The sequence below is a fragment of the Marmota flaviventris genome, chromosome 3, assembly GCF_047511675.1.
Source record: "Marmota flaviventris isolate mMarFla1 chromosome 3, mMarFla1.hap1, whole genome shotgun sequence".
In the NCBI taxonomy this organism is placed as follows: domain Eukaryota; kingdom Metazoa; phylum Chordata; class Mammalia; order Rodentia; family Sciuridae; genus Marmota; species Marmota flaviventris.
This window is the reverse complement of record NC_092500.1, coordinates 21172276-21195464: the sequence shown is the minus strand read 5'-3', so window position 1 is coordinate 21195464 and position 23189 is coordinate 21172276. Positions and strand designations below refer to the sequence as shown.

At 35.7% G+C, this 23189-nt stretch overlaps 1 protein-coding gene across 6 annotated transcripts in view; it reads right to left on the bottom strand.

Annotated features, from left to right (window-relative positions):
• Nucleotides 1-23189, bottom strand: part of Anks1b (ankyrin repeat and sterile alpha motif domain containing 1B) — a 1114759-nt gene that overhangs the window by 876673 nt on the left and 214897 nt on the right. For all 6 annotated transcript variants that reach the window (XM_027947591.2, XM_027947674.2, XM_027947839.2 and 3 more), the window contains exon 8: nt 16230-16396. In XM_027947591.2, the coding sequence (XP_027803392.1) occupies nt 16230-16396 (167 nt within the window). The remainder of the gene's footprint in view (nt 1-16229; nt 16397-23189) is intronic.

Genomic DNA, 23189 nt, shown 5'->3' with positions numbered 1-23189 from the left:
AAAAATTCAAAATATCAAACTTTAAATTGTTTGACACATTTACTACTTTGGATACTGTAAAAGAATATCCACAATATTAAGAGATATTTTATTGTCAAATATTTTATGAGACATGCAAAAAGGAGGATTCAAGATGGGGTTGTGGCTCAGCAGTAGAGTGCTCACCTAGCAAGTGTGAGGCTTTGGATTCGATCTTCAGCACCACATAAAAAATAAATAAATAAATAAACGTGTTGTGTCTAATTACAACTAAAAATTAAATATTTTTTTAAAATTCTTAAAGATGACAGATTAGAGGAAGCCTGAATTCCTGGCTGCTCCATGGCTTAGGATTCAAGGAGAGGGAATAATGTTTCACAGTGAGGTGGATCAAAGAGTGATCTCACTAAAATTCAATACGGGACAGTTAGAGTGTCTTAGAAATTCAGAAATTTGGGTACACTGAACAAAGAAGAAAGCACATTAAAGCCAAGCCAGTTGCAGCAGTGGCAGTGGCAATGGTTCATTGCAGAGGGAAGGGATAACAGAGAGAAACACAACAAATGGATTTGTTATGGAAAAACCTAAGATCAAAAAAGTAGACCAAACTTAGCTTATTCAGAGGCTGCACCATCAACTAGTATTTAAAACGTGTTCTGTATCTCTCAACTGGCAAACAAAGAGCTGAGATGGCAAACATCTTGAGGCAACCACACTGCAGCTTGCTGCTACAGGATCCAGGAAATCATAGCAATCATTCCCATACAGTTCCAGAAAGTGCCAACCATGCAACTTAGGGTATACCCAGCCAAACATGAGTAAAACAGGCACAAAGACGATTGTCCCCAGGAGGATTCAAGTCAGAAAAATGAAGGGGAACCCAACTCAGCTTTTCCTTTGAGTCTGACAGTTCACAGGACCAACTAAAGTGGAAAAGGAATCTGAACAGGTGGGCGTGAATATACTCAGCAACCAAGTCTGGGAAGGTTGTGTTTGTGGGCGGGCAGCAGAGTGTGTGGAGGACAGTGAGTAGAATTCTTGAAAGACCCTTGAGATCCAGACTCCTAATATAAATCAGCATCTCCCTTGGCATGTGTTGATCTAATGTCTCCAGAACAGATACCATCCAACAAAGCCCCTAATGCCTGATTAAACCTAAGCCCTAGTCACCAGAACTTTCCTCATAGAACTCAAACTCTGTAGCAGAAAAACCCTGGGAATGCAATGTTCTCATATATACAGACAAAACTCCTATTAACAATATTTCCCACTACATCCTACCTTATACTGGTGAGACGGGAAGCTGAGAGCTATTACAATGAGCTTTCGTACTATGCCACTCCAACTGGCAGCTTAGTGAGTAAACCAAAATGAAGAAGGAGTTAAAAAGCCCCAGCCATTACTGGCTCTCGCTTTCTCTCAGTACATAGCCCAAGAAGAAACAGAAAGAAAAAGAGTTGGCAGTGACCATCCATTCTTTTTGACTATTTTGACCACCACAGTGGAGATGATTTCTTCATTTCTCATTAAGAATGTTTCTCCATTTTGTCTCTGTGTGTGTGTGTGTGTGTACGCATGTGTGTGTTCTTTCTGGGCTAATTGGTTCATAAACAAAAATATATTTTTCCCTCATTTTTTAAAAATATTATTCAGTTGTCAATGGACCTTTATTTTATTTATTTATATGCAATGCTGAGAAGCAAACCAAGTGCCTCACACATGCCAGGCAAGCGCTCACCCCAGCCTCATCATTTTTAGCATTTTTTAATACAGTTATTTTCTTTGCTTTTTTGAGGGTTAGGGTTATTTGTTTGTTTAACTAGATTTAGTTCATGGTTATTTATTATTTTGGGTGTTGACAATTGCTGACTCCACATTTCCTGTTTTTTGTGTAATTATAGTTGTGGATGTTATAGTAAGAACCAAATATTTATTTTAATGCCATATATTGTTTGAATCAGTTGTTCCCCCTATCCTGTGAGGTTATAGACACTGCTGCTGAACTAAACTCAGCCAAAAGGCAGCACACATTGGTCTACACAAAAATTAATGACAATCAAACTTCAGCTATACTTTAATATAAAGAATAGAAGTGACAAAAAAAAACAAGGCCCTGGGAAGGAACAGTTAGGGGTGAACCCTCAAATCCCACTCACGAACATACACTAGTATAGCAAAAACAGACATAATTAGCATAAAGCCTGTGGAAACCACCCCTACAAGGGGTCTCAATCTAGATCACTCTAGGATACTTTGGTAAGAGAAGGCTGTGTCCGAAAATACGCACACAGAAGAGAAATATATTCCACAGATGCATAAAACCCAACAAAGGAATATAAGAAATATGAAAAAACAAGATAACATGACACCTCTTAAAGTTAATGATTCACCAGCAACTGACCCCAAATATAGTTTAAGCTCACAAAGTACCAGATAAAGAATCAAAATAGTGATCATAAAAATGATCAATGAATTCCAAGAGAATATATAATTACAACTGAATTAATTAAAGAGGTCAGTACAGGCTATGAAGGAGAAATTCAATAAGGAGGTAGAGCTATTAAAATTTAAATGTTCAGTCAAAAGTCTCTCTAATAGAGTAGACCATGCTGAAGACAGAATCTCAGATCTGGTAGACATAGTGGATAGACTTGAACACTCAAATAGTATTCAAGAAAGAAAATGAGTAACCATGATCAGCATATAAAACAACTCTGGGACAACAGTAAGAAACCAAATTCAAAAATAATTGAATCTAGGAAGTTTGTGAAATGCAGGTTAATGGAATGGATAGCCTTTTCAGGAAAATAATAACAGAAAAATTTTAAAACCTTAAGAATAAGATGGACATCCAGATACAGGAAGCATTCAGAACTCCAAATAGATAAGATTTAAAAAGAACCTCTTCACATTACATAATTAAAATGCCTAAAATACAAAACAAGGATAGAATTTTAAAAGCCTCCTCAAGAGAAAAACATCAGGTCATATTTAGAGGTAAGTCAATCAGAATTACTTGTGATTGTCCAGCACAAACTCTAAAAGCCAGAAGGGCTTGGAATGATGTGTTCCAAGTCCTGAAAGAAAATACCTGTCAACCAAGATTTCTACACCCAGCAAAACTATCCTTCGAAATTAAGGATGAAATAAAAATCTTCCAACCTAAGCAGAAACTAAATAATTCATGACTCCTAAATTGGCACTACAAAACTTACTAAAGAAATATTCCACACAGAAGAAATAAAAAACACATCCCAGGGCTCACATGAACAAATCTCATGAAGAGAAACTAAGCAAATAAGAAAAAAATAAAATTAACAATTAGAAATAAGTCGAAATACTAGGAATTAATAAACATCTCTGTATAATAAAATGTAAATTTTCTCAACTCTTCAGTTAAAAGACATTGGTTGGCAAAATGGATTAAAAACAAGACCAACTATATGTTGTTTCTAAGAGACTCACCTTACAGGCAAAGACAGACAAAGGCTAAAAGTAAAAGGATAGAAATTGATATACCATATGAATGAAGCCCCAAAACAAGAAGGGATAGCTACTCTCATATCTGACAAAGTAGAGCTCAAACCATAATTAACCAGAATAGACAAAGGAAGGTCACTTCATATTGGTAACAGAAACAATCCAACAAGAAGACATAATGATAATGAGTATTTATACCCCAAACTTGGGTGCAACTAATTGTATAAAAGAGGCACTACTTTAATTAAAGCCTTGAATAGACCCCAGTGCAATGACACTGCATGATTTTTTAACACACCTCTCTTACCATTAGAAAGAACATCAAAACATAACCTCAATAAAGACCCTTTGGACCTGAAAAATATTATAAATCAAATGGACTTAACAGACATCTATAAAATATTTAATTCAATAACAGCTGAATATACTTTCTTTCCAGCAGCTCATGGAACATTTTTCCAAAATAGACCATATTTTAGGCCATAAGACAACTTTTATAAAATACAAAAATATATATATAATTTCTATCAGATAATAATGGAATAAAATTAGAAATCAACACCAAAAAATCCTACAGAAACTATAAAGGCACAGGGATTGAACAATACAATTTTGAATAACAAATGTGTGATAAAAAAAAATCAGGGGGAAAATGTAAAAAATTCTTAGAATCAATACCAGTAAAAGGAAGAAAATAATTAATATCAGAGCTGAAATCAATGAAATTGAGAATAAAAAAAAATACAAAGGATCTGTATACGGGGTAAAAATGGGAGTTCATAACCCACTTGAATCAAAGTGTGAAATATGATATATCAAGAACTATGTAATGTTTTGAACAACCAACAATAAAAAATAAAAAATAAAAAAAAAATTTAAAACAATACAAAGGATCAAAGAAACAGAGGTGTTTCTGTGAAGAGAGAAATAAGACTTATAAGTCCTTAACTAAATTAACCAAAAGACAGAAGGCCAAATTAATAAAATTAGAACTGAAAAAGAAGAAACTACCACAAACATCACAGAAATCCAGTGGATCAAAAATGTATACTCCAATAAATTGGAAAACCTAGAAGAAATGTATATTTTTCTAGACACATATGACCTGCCAAAGCTGAATCAACAGGACATAGACCAATATCTCAACAGACCAATAAGTAAGTAATGAGATAGAAGCAATAATAAAAAGCTTTTCAGCAAAGAAAAGTCCAGGACCAAATAAATTCTCATCTGAATTCTATCAGACCATTAAAGAATAACTAATCCCAGGGCTGGGGATCTAGCTCAGTTGGTAGCATGCTTGCCTTGCATGCACAAGGTGCTGTGTTCAATCCCAAATACCACAAAAAAAAAAAGAATAACTAATCCCAATGTTCCTCAAATTATTCTATGAAATAGAAAGGGATGGAACACTTTCAAATTCATTCCATGAGGCCATCATCACACTTATACCAAAACTGGATAAGGACACATAAAGGAAGGAAAACTACCAACATTCCTGATGAAAATAGATGCAAAAATCCTTAATAAAATATTAACAAATTATATTCAACAATATTTAAGAAGACTGTAGATCATGACCAACTTGGTCTTGTCCCAGAGAAGCAAGGATGGTTAAACAAAAACAAATTAATAAGTATAATTCATCACATAGACAAAATTCAGGACAAAAATCACTTATTCATTTCAATAGATGCAGAGAAAGCCTTTGACAAAATTCAGCACCGATTCATGACAAAAACAGTGAAGAAACTAGGGACAGAGGACCTAAATATCATAAGAGATACCCACAAACACATACACACACGCAAAAAAAAAAAAAAAAAAAACCCAAAGCCAACCTCATAGAAAATGAGGAAAAACTGATAGCATTTCCTTTAAAATCTGAAACAAGACAAAGATGTTCACTCTCACCACTCCTATTTACTATAGTGCTAGAAATTCTAGCCAGAGAAATTAGATAAGAGAAGGAAATAAAAGAAATAAAAATAGGAAAAGAAGATGTTAAATTATCAGTTTGTTGATGATATGATCCTATGTTTAGGAGATCCAAAAAACTATGCCAAAATACTGCTAAAGCTAATAAGCCAATTCAGCAAAGTAGCAGGTTACAAAACCTACATATAAAAAATCAGTAGCTTTCCTGTATACCAACAATGAACCTGCTGGAAAGAAATAAGGAAAATAATCCCATTCAAAATAACCACCCCCCCCAAAAAGAAACTAAAAATAAATCTAACCAAGGAACTGAACAACTCTACAATGCAAACTATGAAACACTGAATATATATATTGAGGAAAATACTAGAAAATAGAAAGACCTCCCATATTAATGGATAAACAGAATTAATATTGTTAAAATGGCCATTCTATTAAATGCAATATACAGATTCAATATATCAAAATACCAATGACATTCTTCAAAAAACTAAAAAAAAAAAATACTCCTAAAATTCATTTGGAAGAATAAAAGTCCAGAATAGTCAAAGCAATTCTAAGCCAAAAAAGCAATGCTGGAGGTGTCACAATACCTGTATACAAATTGTACTACAGAGCCACAGTAACAAATGACATAAAAAGACACATAGACCAATAGTACAGAAGACAAGAGACCAATATACATCTACAGTCATCTGGTCCTAGACAAAGGTGCCAAAAAGACATTGGAGAAAAGCAGCCTTTTTAACAAATGGTGCCAGGAAAACTGGTTATCCATATGTAGAGGAATGAGAGTAGACTTTTCTCTTTCACCCTGCACAAAATGCAACTCAGAATGGATCAAAGTCCTAGAAATTAGACCAGAAACTATGCAAATCCTAAGGGAGAAAATGGGTCAATACTCCAGCATATAGGTGCAGGCAACAACTTCCTCAGTAGGACCCCTAAAGTTCAGGAAATAATGCCAAGGTTTAATAAGTGAGATGGCATAAAATTAAAAATCTTCTGCACAGCAAAGGAAATAATAAGAATGTAAAGAGAGAACCTAAAGAATAGGAAAAAATCTTTGCTAGCTAATCTTCTAACAAAGTATTAATATGCAGAATATTTACAGAAATCAAAAATCTTAATACTAAAAATCAAATAACCCAATTAATAAATGGGTAAATGAATTATACAGACACTTCTCAAAAGAAAAATACTACTGGCCTATAAATATAGAAAAATAATGTTCAACATCATTAGCAATTAGGGAAACACAAATCAAAACTACACTGAGATTTTATCTCATACCAGTCAGAATAACAGACATCAATAAAACAAACAATACCAAAGTAATAAAATAATACAACAGTGTAAAGAACACTTTTACACTGTTGGTGGGATTGTAAATTCATACAACTACTATGGAAATCAATATGAAGTTTCCTCAGACAACTAGGCATGAAACCAACATGACCCAGTTACTGCACTCCTTGATATTTATCCTAAAGAATTAAAATCGGCATACTGTAGCGATACTTGCATACCCATGTTTATAACAGCACAATTCTAAATAGCCAAACTATGGAATCAGCCTAGGTGTCCATGAAAATGTGATATATATACACAACTGAATTTTATTCAGCCTTAAAGAAGAATGAAATTATGTCATTTGTCAGAAAATGAATGGACCTTGAAACCATTAGGTTAAGCAAATAAGTCAAATTCTCTCATCTGGAAGCTAGAAAGGAAAAGAAAAGTGGGGGGGTGATCACAAGAAAATCAAAGAGAGATCAGTAGAAAAAACAAAGACACTAGGGGGGTGGGAGAAGGAGAGGGAGTAAAAGTGCTGGGGAGGGATATTGGCCAAATTATATTATTTGTGTGCATGCAGTAATATGTAACAACAAATCTCACCGTTATGCACAAAAATAATACAATATTTTTTTAAATATGGAGAAAAAAACAAAAAAAAGAACATGCACACTAAAATAATATGCATCATCAATGGGGTACATCATAATATATAAGAATCATTAAAACTTGGGAGGAAAAAAAACAACATGTTCAGTGAAGCCCATTTTCCATATAATTAGATGAAAAAACTGCTTCAAAAATAGTCCTCTCAATTACACAGAATTATATGAAGGAATTCAAATATATTAAGGAATTTGAATATTAATAATATAAGTAATGAAACATAATTTCCTTTATTCTTATATTAATTTCCTTTACATATATTGGCAGGAATCAAATATGGTATTTGTAGTATGATATTTCCTTGTTATCAATGAGAAAGATAAATTATTACATAAGAAAGATATAACATGGCCTTAAATACTAGTGATTTGAAGTTATGAGAGAGTTGATAATTTACTTTAACTAGGTATTTCATTTTGTCTTCAAGACAAACTGGTGAGGAACTCATCCTTTGAAAAATCAATGAGTTACAAAACAGTTCATCTTAGAGCTCTTCTCACAGATCTGCATCAAAACGCAGGTCTCAAACAGACTTTTTCATGATTTATGTCCTGTTGTATCAATTCAATAAAAGTTTAGTAAGTATATCAGAGGGAGCTATACTAAAGATACACACACACATACATTGATATTTTCCATCATCAAGTAGTTTATAAGCAAATTCAAGAAAGACTATGCATAAATAATACCAAGCAGATTACAGAATTTATATACAGACTTATAAATATAACATAATGATATCTGATTTAAATTCTGGGTCTAAACAGAAAGATTTAAAAAGGTATTGTAAAGAATGGTTTTAAAAAGGTAAAGACTATAGAAAAAAGAATTCTATACAGATAAAACATTGTGAACATAGAAACAAATAAGTAAAGACAGTCATGCTTGGGAGTATCCTATTTTCCTGAAGCATTATGTTTATCTAAGACATTATTAAAAGACAAAGCCATAAGCCAGGTACAATGGCACACACCTGTAATCCCAGCAACTCAGAAGGCTGAAGCAGGAGAATCATGAATTAAAAGCCAGCTTCAGCATCTTGGTTAGGCCCTAAGCAACTCAGTGAGACCCTGTCTCTAATAAAATATAAAAAAGGAAAAAGGACTGGGGATGTGGCTCAGCAGTTAAGTGCCCCGGCTTCAATCCCTGGTACCAAAAAAAGATAAAGCCATAAATAAATACTGCAACTAGAAATTGAGGGGCTTGACTTTGAGTTAGAAGTTCACATTTAATTTTTACAGGGAGAACCAGTGCTAAGTTTGAGTAAGACAATGACAGGATCAGAACTGCACTTATGGCGTATTCATTTGGCAGCAGTGATCAGAATAAATTGGAGCAGATGGATATATAAGAGGCTCTTGCAATAATTGAGGTAAGAGGTAATGAAAGTCGAGGGCCACAAAAATGTCAGGGATGATGAAAAGGTAAGAGAAAGTCAATCTGGACAATACTAAGAAAAGTCAAAATTACCTAATGATTAGGATCATGAATTTGTAAAACATTAAACCTAAATTCGGATCTTAGATTTACCTTTCGGTAGCTTAAGTTGTTTTATTTCTAATTCCCAAATTGAGGACTAAATACAAAAACAAAAAAAAGCTGTCTTTGGGAATGTTGAGAGGAATAAAGAAATGATTTTATCATGCTTTTACAATGCCTAGTACCTAGTTGAAATTCTGTGTTTAATAAATGCTAGTGTCTAGTATTACAATTGTTTTTCAGACATCATAGTTTGTTAACTGTTTATTGACTTTTAGTGGCTGATTTTCACTGCTGGCTCACAGAGCAGCTGCTGTAACATAAATATCCCAAAACTTTTTTTTTTTTTTTTGAGATTGGATCTTTCTATGTTGCCCAAATAGGTCTTAAACTCCTGAGCTCAAGAGATTCTCCTGCCTCAGTTTCCCAAGTAGCTGGGACTACAGATAAGCACCACCATGTTTGACTTAAATATCTCCCAAATTTATATGAACTACCCTCCAAAAATAAATCTCTTCCATCTTGTACTTATACTAATGATTTTTTAGAAATCCAAACATAGGATTTTATATATATATATATATATATATATATATATATATATATATATATATATATATATACATATATATATATACATATATATATATATATACATATATATATATATACATATATATATATATATATATATGATATTTTATATTAATTCCCACTGAATTCTGTGTTTCTATCTTAAGCTCACAACTTTTAGATGATTTATCATGTAAGTTCAATATTTATTATATTATATATTCCTAAGGTGTCCAAGTTTGATTGAGACATACCTTTTTCAAAGTAAAATATTAAGACCAATCCAAGAACCAAAAAAATCTTTTTTTAACTAAATAACATTATCTGTGAGTTTTACCCCATATTTTTTTACTGGTGTATTACAGGTACACATAATGATGGGATTTGTTGTTACATATTTGTGCATGCACATGATGTAACAATATATTTGGCCAAAATCATTACCCAGTATTTCCCTTTTCCCTCCCCTCTTTCTTCCCTCTGGTACCTTTCCTCTACTATCTCTCTTCCATTTTCATGAGATTCCCCACCACACACACACTTTTCTTTTCCTTTTTCCTCTCTAGCACCTACATATGAGAGAAAACATATAACCCTGGACTTTCTGAGTTTGGCTTATTTCCCTTAACATAATAGTCTCAGTTCTATCCATTTTCCTGCAAATGACATAATTTCATTCTTCTTTATGGCTGAATAAAACTCCATTGACTATACCACATTTTCTTTATCCACTCGTCCACTGATGGACACTTCAGCTAGAACCAAATATTTGAAATGCCACTTAAGAAATCCTGTCTACATAAGCATTGATGAAATCAACAAATCTGAACAAAGTCTATAAAACACAAAAATTAAAACGGCATGTCTGTAGCAGCACAAAAGAAAATAAAATAGCTATTTTCTACAGCTGACAGAAAACTATAGTAATTTTGTTTTTAACTGATGAAAAGTTTTGGAAATATCAAATAACTTCTGAAGGTCACCCAATAGTAAGTAACTGAACAGTCTTGTAAAACCAAGTCTGCGACTCACAACCTCATACCTTAACTCTAAGACTATTTCCTCCCTAAGAAAGCTGAGATTCTGTGCTTGGTAAGAAAAATCTCTCCTTGAATTCTGTAATTCATCCCCAAATAATTAAACATGCTTTGCACTGCTGATGGTTTATTTACAAGAATATATGCACTTTTATATATCGTGTTTGTTGCCCTTTTATTCACTTATTCACCCAATGAACTTTGAGAGATCACCAAATGTAATGCACTGTGTTAGGCAGGATAAGATGACATATCAATTAAATAAAGATCCAACCATACAGGAGTCTATAACAAATAATATATAAATGTATACATCTATAAGACAAAGCAGAAAAAGATATATCTTGAAATGTAAAAGCAATTGTGTTAAAAGTTCAGAAGAATATCTCAAAAATCTACCTAGATTCACTATAGTTATAAAAAAGTTCTTACTGAGGTGAGTGTAAAGACAAAAATCTAACCATTCTGATTCCAGATTTTTACATGTAATATATGTGTGTGTGTGTGTGTGTGTGTGTATTTTAGAACATCTACATACTTCATATTGTTTCAAAGTATTACCACAGATCAACAGAATCCTAGTTCCATGTATTCCCTGATTCCTGGAAAATCTATTAAAAGAATCCAAGGCTTGGCTAAATACCCAGCAGCCTTGAGTCACAACTTTCAAAACCTGTTTAACTATATAAGACATGACTTGTTGGAGTTAAAAATTGTCTTCTGAACACCACATCTAATGAGATAATAGTTTGCACTGCTTAGGAATTAACTCCACTATTAAAAAATAATTCAATATGCTAATGAATCAGTTATAATCCTTTAAAAAACTCACTATTTATATTTTAGAATATTCACTTTCAAAGGAACTGTTTCTTACAAGAACTGGAAAAAAAAACAGTCATTAAGGACTCTGAAAATTCTAAAATTGGTACTGATCATAAGCTCTAGAAATTGAGTTAGCATGTGTTTGAAAGCAAACTTTGTTTCAGAAACACCATTTGTTTTTAGAAAATGTAATTTTACTCTATTGATGATTTTGGCACCAGATTAAGTATATTTCCAAAATCAGGAACCCTTCCTCTGGAAAGCACTCTCAAGATACTTTTTAGAAGCTTAGTATAAATGTAGATATTTCAAGGTGAATCTTGAAATCCTGACATACTAAAATAAAACATCTCATACTTCAAAGGGCTGAAATGTAATTACAGATGTTATGGAGGGAAAAAAAGTGAAATAGCAAAAAAGAAGTGTACTGGCTGTGTGATACTGCAACAAAACAAAAACACCAGTGCAACCCCTTTTAAACCAAATGTTCCGGATGCTGCTTATGTCCAGGTTCTCTCTAAGGAGAAAAAAGCATGCAGCATTTCATCCTGCAAGCTTCTTATTTATTTCTTAGAGACACAGGGTAGTGAGGTAAAAATGCTTTTTCCATTTTAAATCTAAGATAAAAAGTTTTCCTGAAAACTAGATCAAATCTGCCCTAATGTTCTTCATCAGCTTACCTTTGGCATGATGAGTTCACGTCTAAGAATTGCATACTTTGTTTATACATGTGGAGAGAAAAACAAACATAGGGCTTGGGAAAACAAATGAAGGTAACAGAAAATTTTTCCCAATAATTTTGTATTCTTTCAAAAACCTAAATTTCATGAGCTAGTAAAGAATGTGAAGATATTTATATTTCTTCAAAATCTACATTCTGTATTATATAATGTCCTAATCCAACTTAGAAAATGGATTCATATGCATATTACAAGAGTATTTAGAACAGACTGCTGGATTAAAACGTGTGTAAGACAAAGGTACTTTTAACTTGAACTGACCTTTACATTAAATACAAAGCCGCTGATTGAATAAATTCAATTGTAATAAGAATTTAATTTTGAATTCACTTATGTAGTAAAACTGTTCCAACTACCACCTTAATATTAATACTTATAAAACCAAAGAAATCCGGTACAAAAATAAAGTTCTTACATAAGATGGCTGATTTTATATTTGAATTCCTGACTCAGAGTGCCCTCTATTGGAAGAAAAGAGGCAATAAAAGTTACACTGACCTAAGAGCAAAAATACTCCCCAAATTCAAGTCACACCACTAGTATGTAAATACATTTGTGAATAACGGGAATGCTACAAAACATGTTTTCCTTTCATTTTATCTCATCTGAAATACTTTTGGAATTATTTTTCATATTACAATGAACAAGCCGATATTTAGTACCATCTTAAACACTGTGAACTTGGAAAGTCATTATAGCTCTCTGTGTGTGTGTTTCCACTTTCTCATCTATAAAATGGGAAGAATACTACAATCTCAGTAGTATTTTGAGTTCTCAATAAGTGGTAGGTATTATCTTTACTTATCCAACTTTATTTTCAAGTATTTTCAAAACCAATTCTCATAGTAAACCATTCTCTTCAAATTATATGCTAATTTTTTCCTATATGCTTTTCAATACGTTGTCTTTTAGGCTGAAACCTCTCATTCATTTCAACACAGGTATAAGGCACATTTCTCCTTCCTCCAGGACTCCATTTCAGTCCCTCCTTACCCATAAATGTAGCTTTCAATGAATACCTATAAATCTTCACTTATCTCTCCCTTTAAAAAAATTTTTTTCCTTTGGCCACAGGATACCTTACAATAAGAAATGTAGCTGGGAATTTAAAAATTGACTCTGATTTTAATCCTCATATGCCACTTACAATATGAGTCATTTCCTAAATCTATAACTTCACTGTTAGGATTGCTTAATAGGGCCTAAGTTATGTACAGCACTAGAATAGGAAATACCAAGTACCCACTAAATGTCAAATGGTAATATATATTTGTTTTATATGTTAGTCTTAACTATATTGAAGACTCTGTGAGACAGGCATTTTGAAATCAAGAACCATATTTCATTTTGATCTTAAAAATCTATAACTCCAAACACAGTAATAACCATCTATATTAAGTGCTTCATTAAGCTTCCTGCATAATTTGAGAGGATAATTCAAAACAATATTCCAGAAACACATTTTTGATGAATGGAAATAAATATATACAACTAAACAGGGAATAAAAACAAACAACACAGGTTATAGGGAAGGGCCAATGTAATTGGATTACTTTCTAAACATTCAATAACAAGTTTCTAAAATATTCATCTTCTGAAAGGCCAGTTCCATTGATGTCTTTTATCTGCCCAAAATCCCTTAGATTTTTCTCATTTCCTAAAAAATAAATACCAAAATTCTTAGCCTGACATTCAAAATTATCTATGACCTAACCTTACCTAGCCTTCTAATCTTATCTTTCATCTTTCCCCTTTCTAAATTCTACTACTCCGAATAAATAAATACTAGCTGTTAATATCATATATATTATCTGCTTTTCTGCCTTGGGTGACTTTTAATGTTTTCTATGACAACAGTTGCAAAAGCATTATAGGTTGTCATAGGAACAAAGAAAGGGTAGTGTAGGAACATATGGGTTCAAATTTCAAGGAGTTAAATTCAATTTATAAACAATCTTTCTCTTGCCACTATCATGATACAGTCTTCTGCTTATTAAAAAAAAAAATTAAAGCCAGAAAAGATTTTGGCCATCTCTTCCCCAAACTATCACCTTCTCATTATCAAAAGATCCTCCTATCGCCTCCTAAAAGTTTCTATCATGGTCTCCAAACAGAATGCACAGACCACAGAGAACATAAAATACTGATTAAAAGAAAAAAAATTACAGCTTCTATTCTTCTATTCCTTGCCTTCCTCATTTTGAATTTACTGGATAATAAATATCTCATAATTCACACCATATATTGTTAGGATAGTAATAGGTACACATAATTTGTAAACAAATACATTAGGGATGTGCACAAAATTTCTTTACTAAGGGTATATACAAAAAGAAAGGTTTAGAAACCACTGGTCTAAAAAATTAGGATTTTTGGAATAGCTTGAAAAGTTTTTGTAAGTTTAGAAATAAAGAGCAAGAAGATACCAGTTTAGAGAATGAGAGTCTGAATATAACAGATATAAAATATCTAATATATTAACAGATATAAAAATTCAAGCATCATGCATCAGTTTTGCAGGACAAACGTGTTTTAAATTCTAAGTAATAAATATGTTTTAATTTATAAGTGACTTTCAAAAAATGCTAAAATGCAACTGATTTGTAATTTCAAGATAGATATCATCTATTTTAGATTTCAAATGGAATTTTGTCTAACATCATAAGCATTTCATTAATATAAAATTTTTATTTTGTAAAACCTGTAAGTATTCATGTAAAAATTACTTTTTAACTATTCATAAATAATTTGGCAGGATGGTTAATAATATGATGCCTTACAAAATACAGTGCAGAAAAAAAAGGAAACAAAAAAAAAGGCAGGCATAGGAGGTAAGTTTAGCCATGGAACTAGATTAGCAAATGTATTCAGGGAAACAGTGCCATAACTTATTTAAGTAACTACATGAAATAAATGTTCTCAAAATAAATATGGATAGGGGTTGGGGCTGTGGCTCAGCAATAAAGCACTTGCCTGGCATGTGTGAGGCACTGGGTTCGATTCTCATCACCCCATTTAAATAAATGAAATAAAGGTCTATGAACAACTAAAAAAATTTATATATATATATATATATATATATATATATATATATATATATGGATAGTCATTATGCTTCATACTCTTTTAGTTTTCATAAATAATACGACATACTTAACACAGTCTATTATTGGCTTTTGTATAAAGTATAAAGTTTCTCTAAAGTTCTAAAAGTGAGTAAATGGTTTATATCATAATAATGTATTTTCTTTACTACTAGTAGATACTATCAATCCTTCCTCTATAGGACAAAAGTAGATTTATAAATCTTAATTTTAAGTTGATTGATTCTCTACAGTTTTGCTTGTTATTGTGTGTATATAAAAATCCATCATGAAGGCTGGCGATGTAGTTCAGTGGTAGAGCACTTGGCTAGCACATGTGAGGCACTGGGTTTGATTCTTAGGACCACATAAAAATGAATAAATTAAATAAAGGCATTGTGTTCATCTACAACTAAAAAAAATTTTAAATCCATAATGAGGGCTGAGATTGTGGCTCAGCAGTAGGGCAGGCGCTCACCTTGCATGTGCGAGGCCCTGGGTTCGATCCTTAGCACCACATAAAAATAAATAAATAAAACAAAGGTATTGTGTCCAACTACAACTAAAAAATAAGTATTTAAAAAATCCATAATAAACAAGAATCTCTAACTCATACTTTAGATTCTGAGATCATAAGGTAGAATCCCCTTGGGATTTGCAGATTTTTTAAATATACAGATTCAACTTTCCACATCTTTCTCCTACTATGACTTAAGGAGTGACTGAGGAGCTAGACACATGGCTTGGCTCTCTCAATCTTTTTGAAGAGGGATTAGACTTTTTTTATAGAGAAAATGGGGAATATTGACAAAGGGAATTTGCTTTGGGAACCAATAAAATTATGCTCCATAAAACTAAATGAACATAACTAAAGAAATTATGACTCCAAGTATTATGAGAGTCTGACAATAGAGAGACCATCACAAACTATAAGTTATACATCAAAGCATTTCTTCCACTGCACATTCAATGAGCATAGAACCCCAATGAAAATTAGAGAAAGACAAAGAGAGACTGGCATTCAATAGTGGTGGAATCTGATAATCTAACAATGACCAAATCCCATGCCATTTACGTGTACATACTGAACTACCAAAGACAAACACTTTGTCTTCATTTCCCCTCTTACTTACTACACTCTGGCTTCCATTTTTCCCAAGTTCTTCCTCTGAAATCTTGCTCAAGTTATCTAAGTAGTGATCTGATATTGTATGGCACAAATCTTCAAAAGAATAATCCTTTTCTTGACAGAGCTTTATTTCATCCAAGAGTTTTGATAGTTCTCCAGTCACAGTTTCACCTATAAAAAGATAGTAATTTTATCAGATTTGAACAAAGATTACTGCTGAAACTTAACATCAAATAATAAAAATCTGAAAACTCAAAATATGACAAATGAGAATAAGTAGAAGGTATTAAACTATAACACAAGAATATTAACAAACGGACAGAAAAGGCCCAGTGGCCCAGGGCGGGACAGAGCTTCCAATCACTTCTGCAAGGTAGGCGGGCCTGCGACCCACCGGCAGAAGAGGAGCAGCCGCCTGCTGAGAGGCTGAGCCGCCCCCTCCCCCTGTGCCGGCATAGTAGAGGGAACTGGGACCAAAGACAGAGCAGGCCCAGCGGCCTGCTGAGGGGCAGAGCCGCCCCCCACCCCCCTCGCCTGCCAGGTAGGGGAAGGGTGACCACCGACAGAAAAGGCCCAGTGGCCCAGGGCAGGACAGAGCTTCCAATCACTCCTGCAAGGTAGGCGGGCCTGCGACCCACCGGCAGAAGAGGAGCAGTCGCCTGCTGAGAGGCTGAGCCGCCCCCTCCCCCTGCGCCAGCATAGTAGAGGGAACTGGGACCAAACACAGAGCAGGCCCAGCGGCCGGCTGAGGGGCAGAGCCGCCCCCCACCCCCCTCGCCTGCCAGGTAGGGGAAGGGTGACCACCGACAGAAAAGGCCCAGTGGCCCAGGGCGGGACAGAGCTTCCAATCACTCCTGCAAGGTAGGCGGGCCTGCGACCCACTGGCAGAAGAGGAGCAGCCGCCTGCTGAGAGGCTGAGCCGCCCCCTCCCCCTGCGCTGGCATAGTAGACGGAATTGGGACCAATCACAGAGCAGGCCCAGTGGCCTGCTGAGGGGCAGAGCCGCCCCCCACCCCCCTCGCCTGCCAGGTAGGGGAAGGGTGACCACCGACAGAAAAGGCCCAGTGGCCCGCGGCGGGACAGAGCTTCCAATCACTCCTGCAAGGTAGGCGGGCCTGCGACCCACTGGCAGAAGAGGAGCAGCCGCCTGCTGAGAGGCTGAGCCGCCCCCTCCCCCTGCGCCGGCATAGTAGAGGGAACTGGGACCAAACACAGAGCGGGCCCAGCGGCCTGCTGAGGGGCAGAGCCGCCCCCCACCCCCCTCGCCTGCCAGGTAGGGGAAGGGTGACCACAGACAGAAAAGGCCCAGTGGCCCGCGGCGGGACAGAGCTTCCAATCACTCCTGCAAGGTAGGCGGGCCTGCGACCCACCGGCAGAAGAGGAGCAGCGGCCTGCTGAGAGGCAGAGCCGCCCCCTCCCCCCCGCGCCTGCAAGGTAGTCGGAACTGAGACCACCATCAGAACAGGTCAGACCTGCAACTGAGAGACAGAACAGGCCCAGTGGCCTGAGGAAGGGTAGAGCCGCACCCCCCCACACACCTGCAAAGTAGGCGGACCTGCGACCCACTGGCAGTACAGCCCCAGAGGCCTGCAGAGGGGCAGTGCCGCTGCCTGCGCCTGCAAAGTAGGCAGAACGGCGACCACCGACAGAACAAGCCTAGCGGCCCGCAGAGGGACAGAGCCGCCGCCCGTGCCTGCAAGGACGGTGGACCTGCTACCGACTGGCAGAGCAGGCCCAGCGGCCTGCCGGCGTGGTAGGCACATTGCCCCAATTGGCGGAGGGGCAGAGCCGCCGCCCGCGCCTGCGAGGGAGACTTTGCAACTATACAAGACCAATATAAATATATAGGGGGAAAATTCAATAGCACAACAGTTTCATCAAGAAGAAAGGAACGCGAACAGTATGAAGAGACAAGGAAAGAAAGGACCACAAGCATTGCAGGTCAACTCAACTTTAGAAGAGGTAATAGCTGCAGCTGATGGAATGTCAGATAAAGAATTCAGGATATACATGCTTCAGATGATCTGGAGTCTCAAGGAAGACATCAGACAGCAAAATCAGACAATGAAAGATCACTTCAACAATGAATTACATAAACAAATCCAAGAAGCAAAAGATCAACTATACAGGGAAATAGAGGTTATAAAAAACAAACAAACAGAAATCCTAGAAATGCAGGAAGCAATAAGCCAACTTAAAAACTCAATTGAGAATACTACCAGCAGAGTAGAACACTTAGAAGACAGAACATCAGACAATGAAGATAAAGTATTTCAACTTGAAAAGAACATAGACAGCTCAGCAAGACTGTTAAGAAACCATGAGCAGAACATCCAAGAAATATGGGATAACATCAAGAGACCAAATTTAAGAGTCATTGGGATACAGGAAGGAACAGAGTTTCAAACCAAAGGAATGAGCAATCTATTCAATGAAATAATTCGAGAAAACTTCCCAGACTTGAAGAATGAGACAGAACCCCAAATCCTAGAAGCCTACAGGATGCCGAATGTGCAAAATCATAAGAGACCCACACCTAGACACATTATAATGAAGATGCCCAACATACAGAACAAGGAGAGAATTTTAAAAGCTACAAGAGAAAGGAAGCAGATCACATATAGGGGTAAGCCAATCAGGATAACAGCTGATCTTTCAACACAGACTCTGAAAGCTAGAAGATCCTGGAATAACATATTTCAAACACTGAAAGAAAATGGGTTCCAACCAAGAATTGTGTTTCCAGCGAAATTAAGCTTCAGGATGGAAGATGAAATTAAAACCTTCCACGATAAACAAAAGTTAAAAGAATTTGCAGCTAGAAAACCATCTCTTCAAAACATCCTTGGCAAAACATTACAGGAAGAGGAAATGGAAAATAACAATGAAAACCAACAGTGGGAGGTAGGACACTAAAGGGGGGAAAATAATCAAAGTGGAAAACAAACCATGTTTAGTAACATAAATAAACAAATATGGCTGGAAGAACAACCCATATCTCAATAATAACCCTAAATGTTAATGGCTTAAACTCACCAATCAAGAGACACAGGCTAGTAGAATGGATCACAAAACAAGACCCAACAATATGCTGCCTACAGGAGACGCATTTGATAGGAAAAGACATACATAGGCTGAAGGTGAAAGGTTGGGAAAAATCATATCACTCATATGGACTTCGGAAACAAGCAGGAGTGTCCATACTCATATCAAATAAAATAGATTTTAAGCCAAAGTTAATCAAAAGGGATAAAGAGGGACACTACATACTGCTCAAGGGAACCATACACCAACAAGACATAACAATCATAAATATATATGCCCCAAACAATGGTGCAGCTATGTTCATCAAACAAACTCTTCTCAAGTTCAAGAGTCTAATAGACCACCATACAATAATCATGGGAGACTTCAACACACCTCTCTCACCACTGGACAGATCTTCCAAACAAAAGTTGAATAAGGAAACCATAGAACTCAATAACACAATTAATAACCTAGACTTAATTGACATATATAGAATATACCACCCAACATCAAACAGTTACACTTTTTTCTCAGCAGCACATGGATCCTTCTCAAAAATAGATCATATATTATGTCACAGGGAAACTCTTAGACAATACAAAGGAGTAGAGATAATACCATGCATCCTATCTGATCATAATGGAATGGAACTGAAAATCAACGATAAAAGAAGGAAGGAAAAAAGAATATATCACTTGGAGAATGAACAATAGGTTACTGAATGATCAATGGGTTATAGAAGACATCAAGGAGGAAATTAAAAAATTCTTAGAGATTAATGAAAACACAGACACAACATATCGGAATCTATGGGACACATTGAAAGCAGTTCTAAGAGGAAAATTCATTGCTTGGAGTTCATTCCTTAAAAAAAGAAAAAACCAACAAATAAATGATCTCATACTTCATCTCAAAATCCTAGAAAAAGAAGAGCAAAACAACAGCAAAAGAAGTAGAAGGCAAGAAATAATTAAAATCAGAGCTGAAATCAATGAAATCGAAACAAAAGAAACAATTGAAAAAATTGACAAAACTAAAAGTTGGTTCTTTGAAAAAATAAACAAAATCGACAGACCCTTAGCCATGCTAGCGAAGAGAAGAAGAGAGAGAACTCAAATCACTAACATACGGGATGAAAGAGGCAATATCACAACAGACACTTCAGAAATACAGAAGATAATCAAAAATTATTTTGAATCCTTATACTCCAATAAATTAGAAGATAGTGAAGGCATAGATAAATTTCTTAAGTCATATGATCTGCCCAGATTGAGTCAGGAGGATATAGACAACCTAAACAGACCAATATCAATTGAGGAAATAGAAGAAACCATCAAAGGACTACCAACTAAGAAAAGCCCAGGACCGGATGGGTATACAGCAGAGTTTTACAAAACCTTTAAAGAGGAACTAATACCAATACTTTTCAAGCTACTTCGGGAAATAGAAAAAGAGGGAGAACTTCCAAATTCATTCTACGAGGCCAACATCACCCTGATACCTAAACCAGACAAAGACACTTCAAAGAAAGAAAACTACAGACCAATATCTCTAATGAACCTAGATGCAAAAATCCTCAATAAAATTCTGGCCACTCGGATACAAAGGCACATCAAAAAAATTATGCACCATGATCAAGTAGGATTCATCCCTGGGATGCAAGGCTGGTTCAATATAAGGAAATCAATAAATGTTATTCACCACATCAATAGACTTAAAAATAAGAACCATATGATCATCTCGATAGATGCGGAAAAAGCATTCGACAAAGTACAGCATCCCTTTATGTTCAAAACTCTAGAAAAACTAGGGATAACAGGAACATACCTCAATATTGTAAAAGCAATCTATGCTAAGCCTCAGGCTAGCATCATTCTGAATGGAGAAAAATTGAAGGCATTCCCTCTAAAATCTGGAACAAGACAGGGATGCCCTCTCTCACCACTTCTGTTCAACATAGTTCTCGAAACACTGGCCAGAGCAATTAGACAGACGAAAGAAATTAAAGGCATCAAAATAGGAAAAGAAGAACTTAAATTATCACTATTTGCAGATGACATGATTCTATACCTAGCAGACCCAAAAGGGTCTACAAAGAAACTATTAGAGCTAATAAATGAATTCAGCAAAGTGGCAGGATATAAAATCAACACGCATAAATCAAAGGCATTCCTGTATATCAGCGACAAATCCTCTGAAATGGAAATGAGGACAACCACTCCATTCACAATATCTTCAAAAAAAATAAAATACTTGGGAATCAACCTAACAAAAGAGGTGAAAGACTTATACAATGAAAACTACAGAACCCTAAAGAGAGAAATAGAAGAAGATCTTAGAAGATGGAAAAATATACCCTGTTCATGGATAGGCAGAACTAACATCATCAAAATGGCGATATTACCAAAAGTTCTCTATAGGTTTAATGCAATGCCAATCAAAATCCCAACGGCATTTCTTGTAGAAATAGAGAAAGCAATCATGAAATTCATATGGAAAAATAAAAGACCCAGAATAGCAAAAACAATGCTAAGCAGGAAGTGTGAATCAGGCGGTATAGCGATACCAGACTTCAAACTATATTACAGAGCAATAGTAACAAAAACAGCATGGTACTGGTACCAAAACAGGCGGGTGGACCAATGGTACAGAATAGAGGACACAGAAACCAATCCACAAAACTACAACTATCTTATATTTGATAAAGGGTCTAAAAGCATGCAATGGAGGAAGGATAGCATCTTCAACAAATGGTGCTGGGAAAACTGGAAATCCATATGCAACAAAATGAAACTGAATCCCTTTCTCTCGCCATGCACAAAAGTTAATTCAAAATGGATCAAGGAGCTTGATATCAAATCAGAGACGCGCCGTCTGATAGAAGAAAAAGTTGGCTACGATCTACAGTCGGTGGGGTCGGGCTCCAAATTCCTCAATAGGACACCCATAGCACAAAAGTTAATAACTAGAATCAACAAATGGGACTTACTCAAACTAAAAAGTTTTTTCTCAGCAAAAGATACAATAAGAGAGGTAAATAGGGAGCCTACATCCTGGGAACAAATCTTTACTCCTCACACTTCAGATAGAGCCCTAATATCCAGAGTATACAAAGAGCTCAAAAAATTAGACAATAAGAGAACAAACAACCCAATCAACAAATGGGCCAAGGACCTGAACAGACACTTCTCAGAGGAGGACATACAGTCAATCAACAAGTACATGAAAAAATGCTCACCATCTCTAGCAGTCAGAGAAATGCAAATCAAAACCACCCTAAGATACCATCTCACTCCAGTTAGATTGGCAGCCATTATGAAGTCAAACAACAACAAGTGCTGGCGAGGATGTGGGGAAAAGGGTACACTTGTACATTGCTGGTGGGACTGCAAATTGGTGCAGCCAATTTGGAAAGCAGTATGGAGATTTCTTGGAAAGCTGGGAATGGAGCCACCATTTGACCCAGCTATTCCCCTTCTCGGTCTATTCCCTAAAGACCTAAAAAGAGCATGCTACAGGGACACTGCTACATCGATGTTCATAGCAGCACAATTCACAATAGCTAGACTGTGGAACCAACCTAGATGCCCTTCAATGGATGAATGGATAAAAAAAATGTGGCATTTATACACAATGGAGTATTACTCTGCATTAAAAAATGACAAAATCATAGAATTTACAGGGAAATGGATGGCATTAGAGCAGATTATGCTAAGTGAAGCTAGCCAATCCCTAAAAAACAAATGTCAAATGTCTTCTTTGATATAAGGAGAGTAGCTAAGAACAGAGTAGGGTCGAAGAGCATGAGAAGAAGATTAACATTAAACAGGGATGAGAGGTGGGAGGGAAAGGGAGAGAGAAGGGAAAATGCATGGAAATGGAAGGAGACCCTCAGAGGTATACAAAAGTACATACAAGAGGAAGTGAGGGGAAGGGG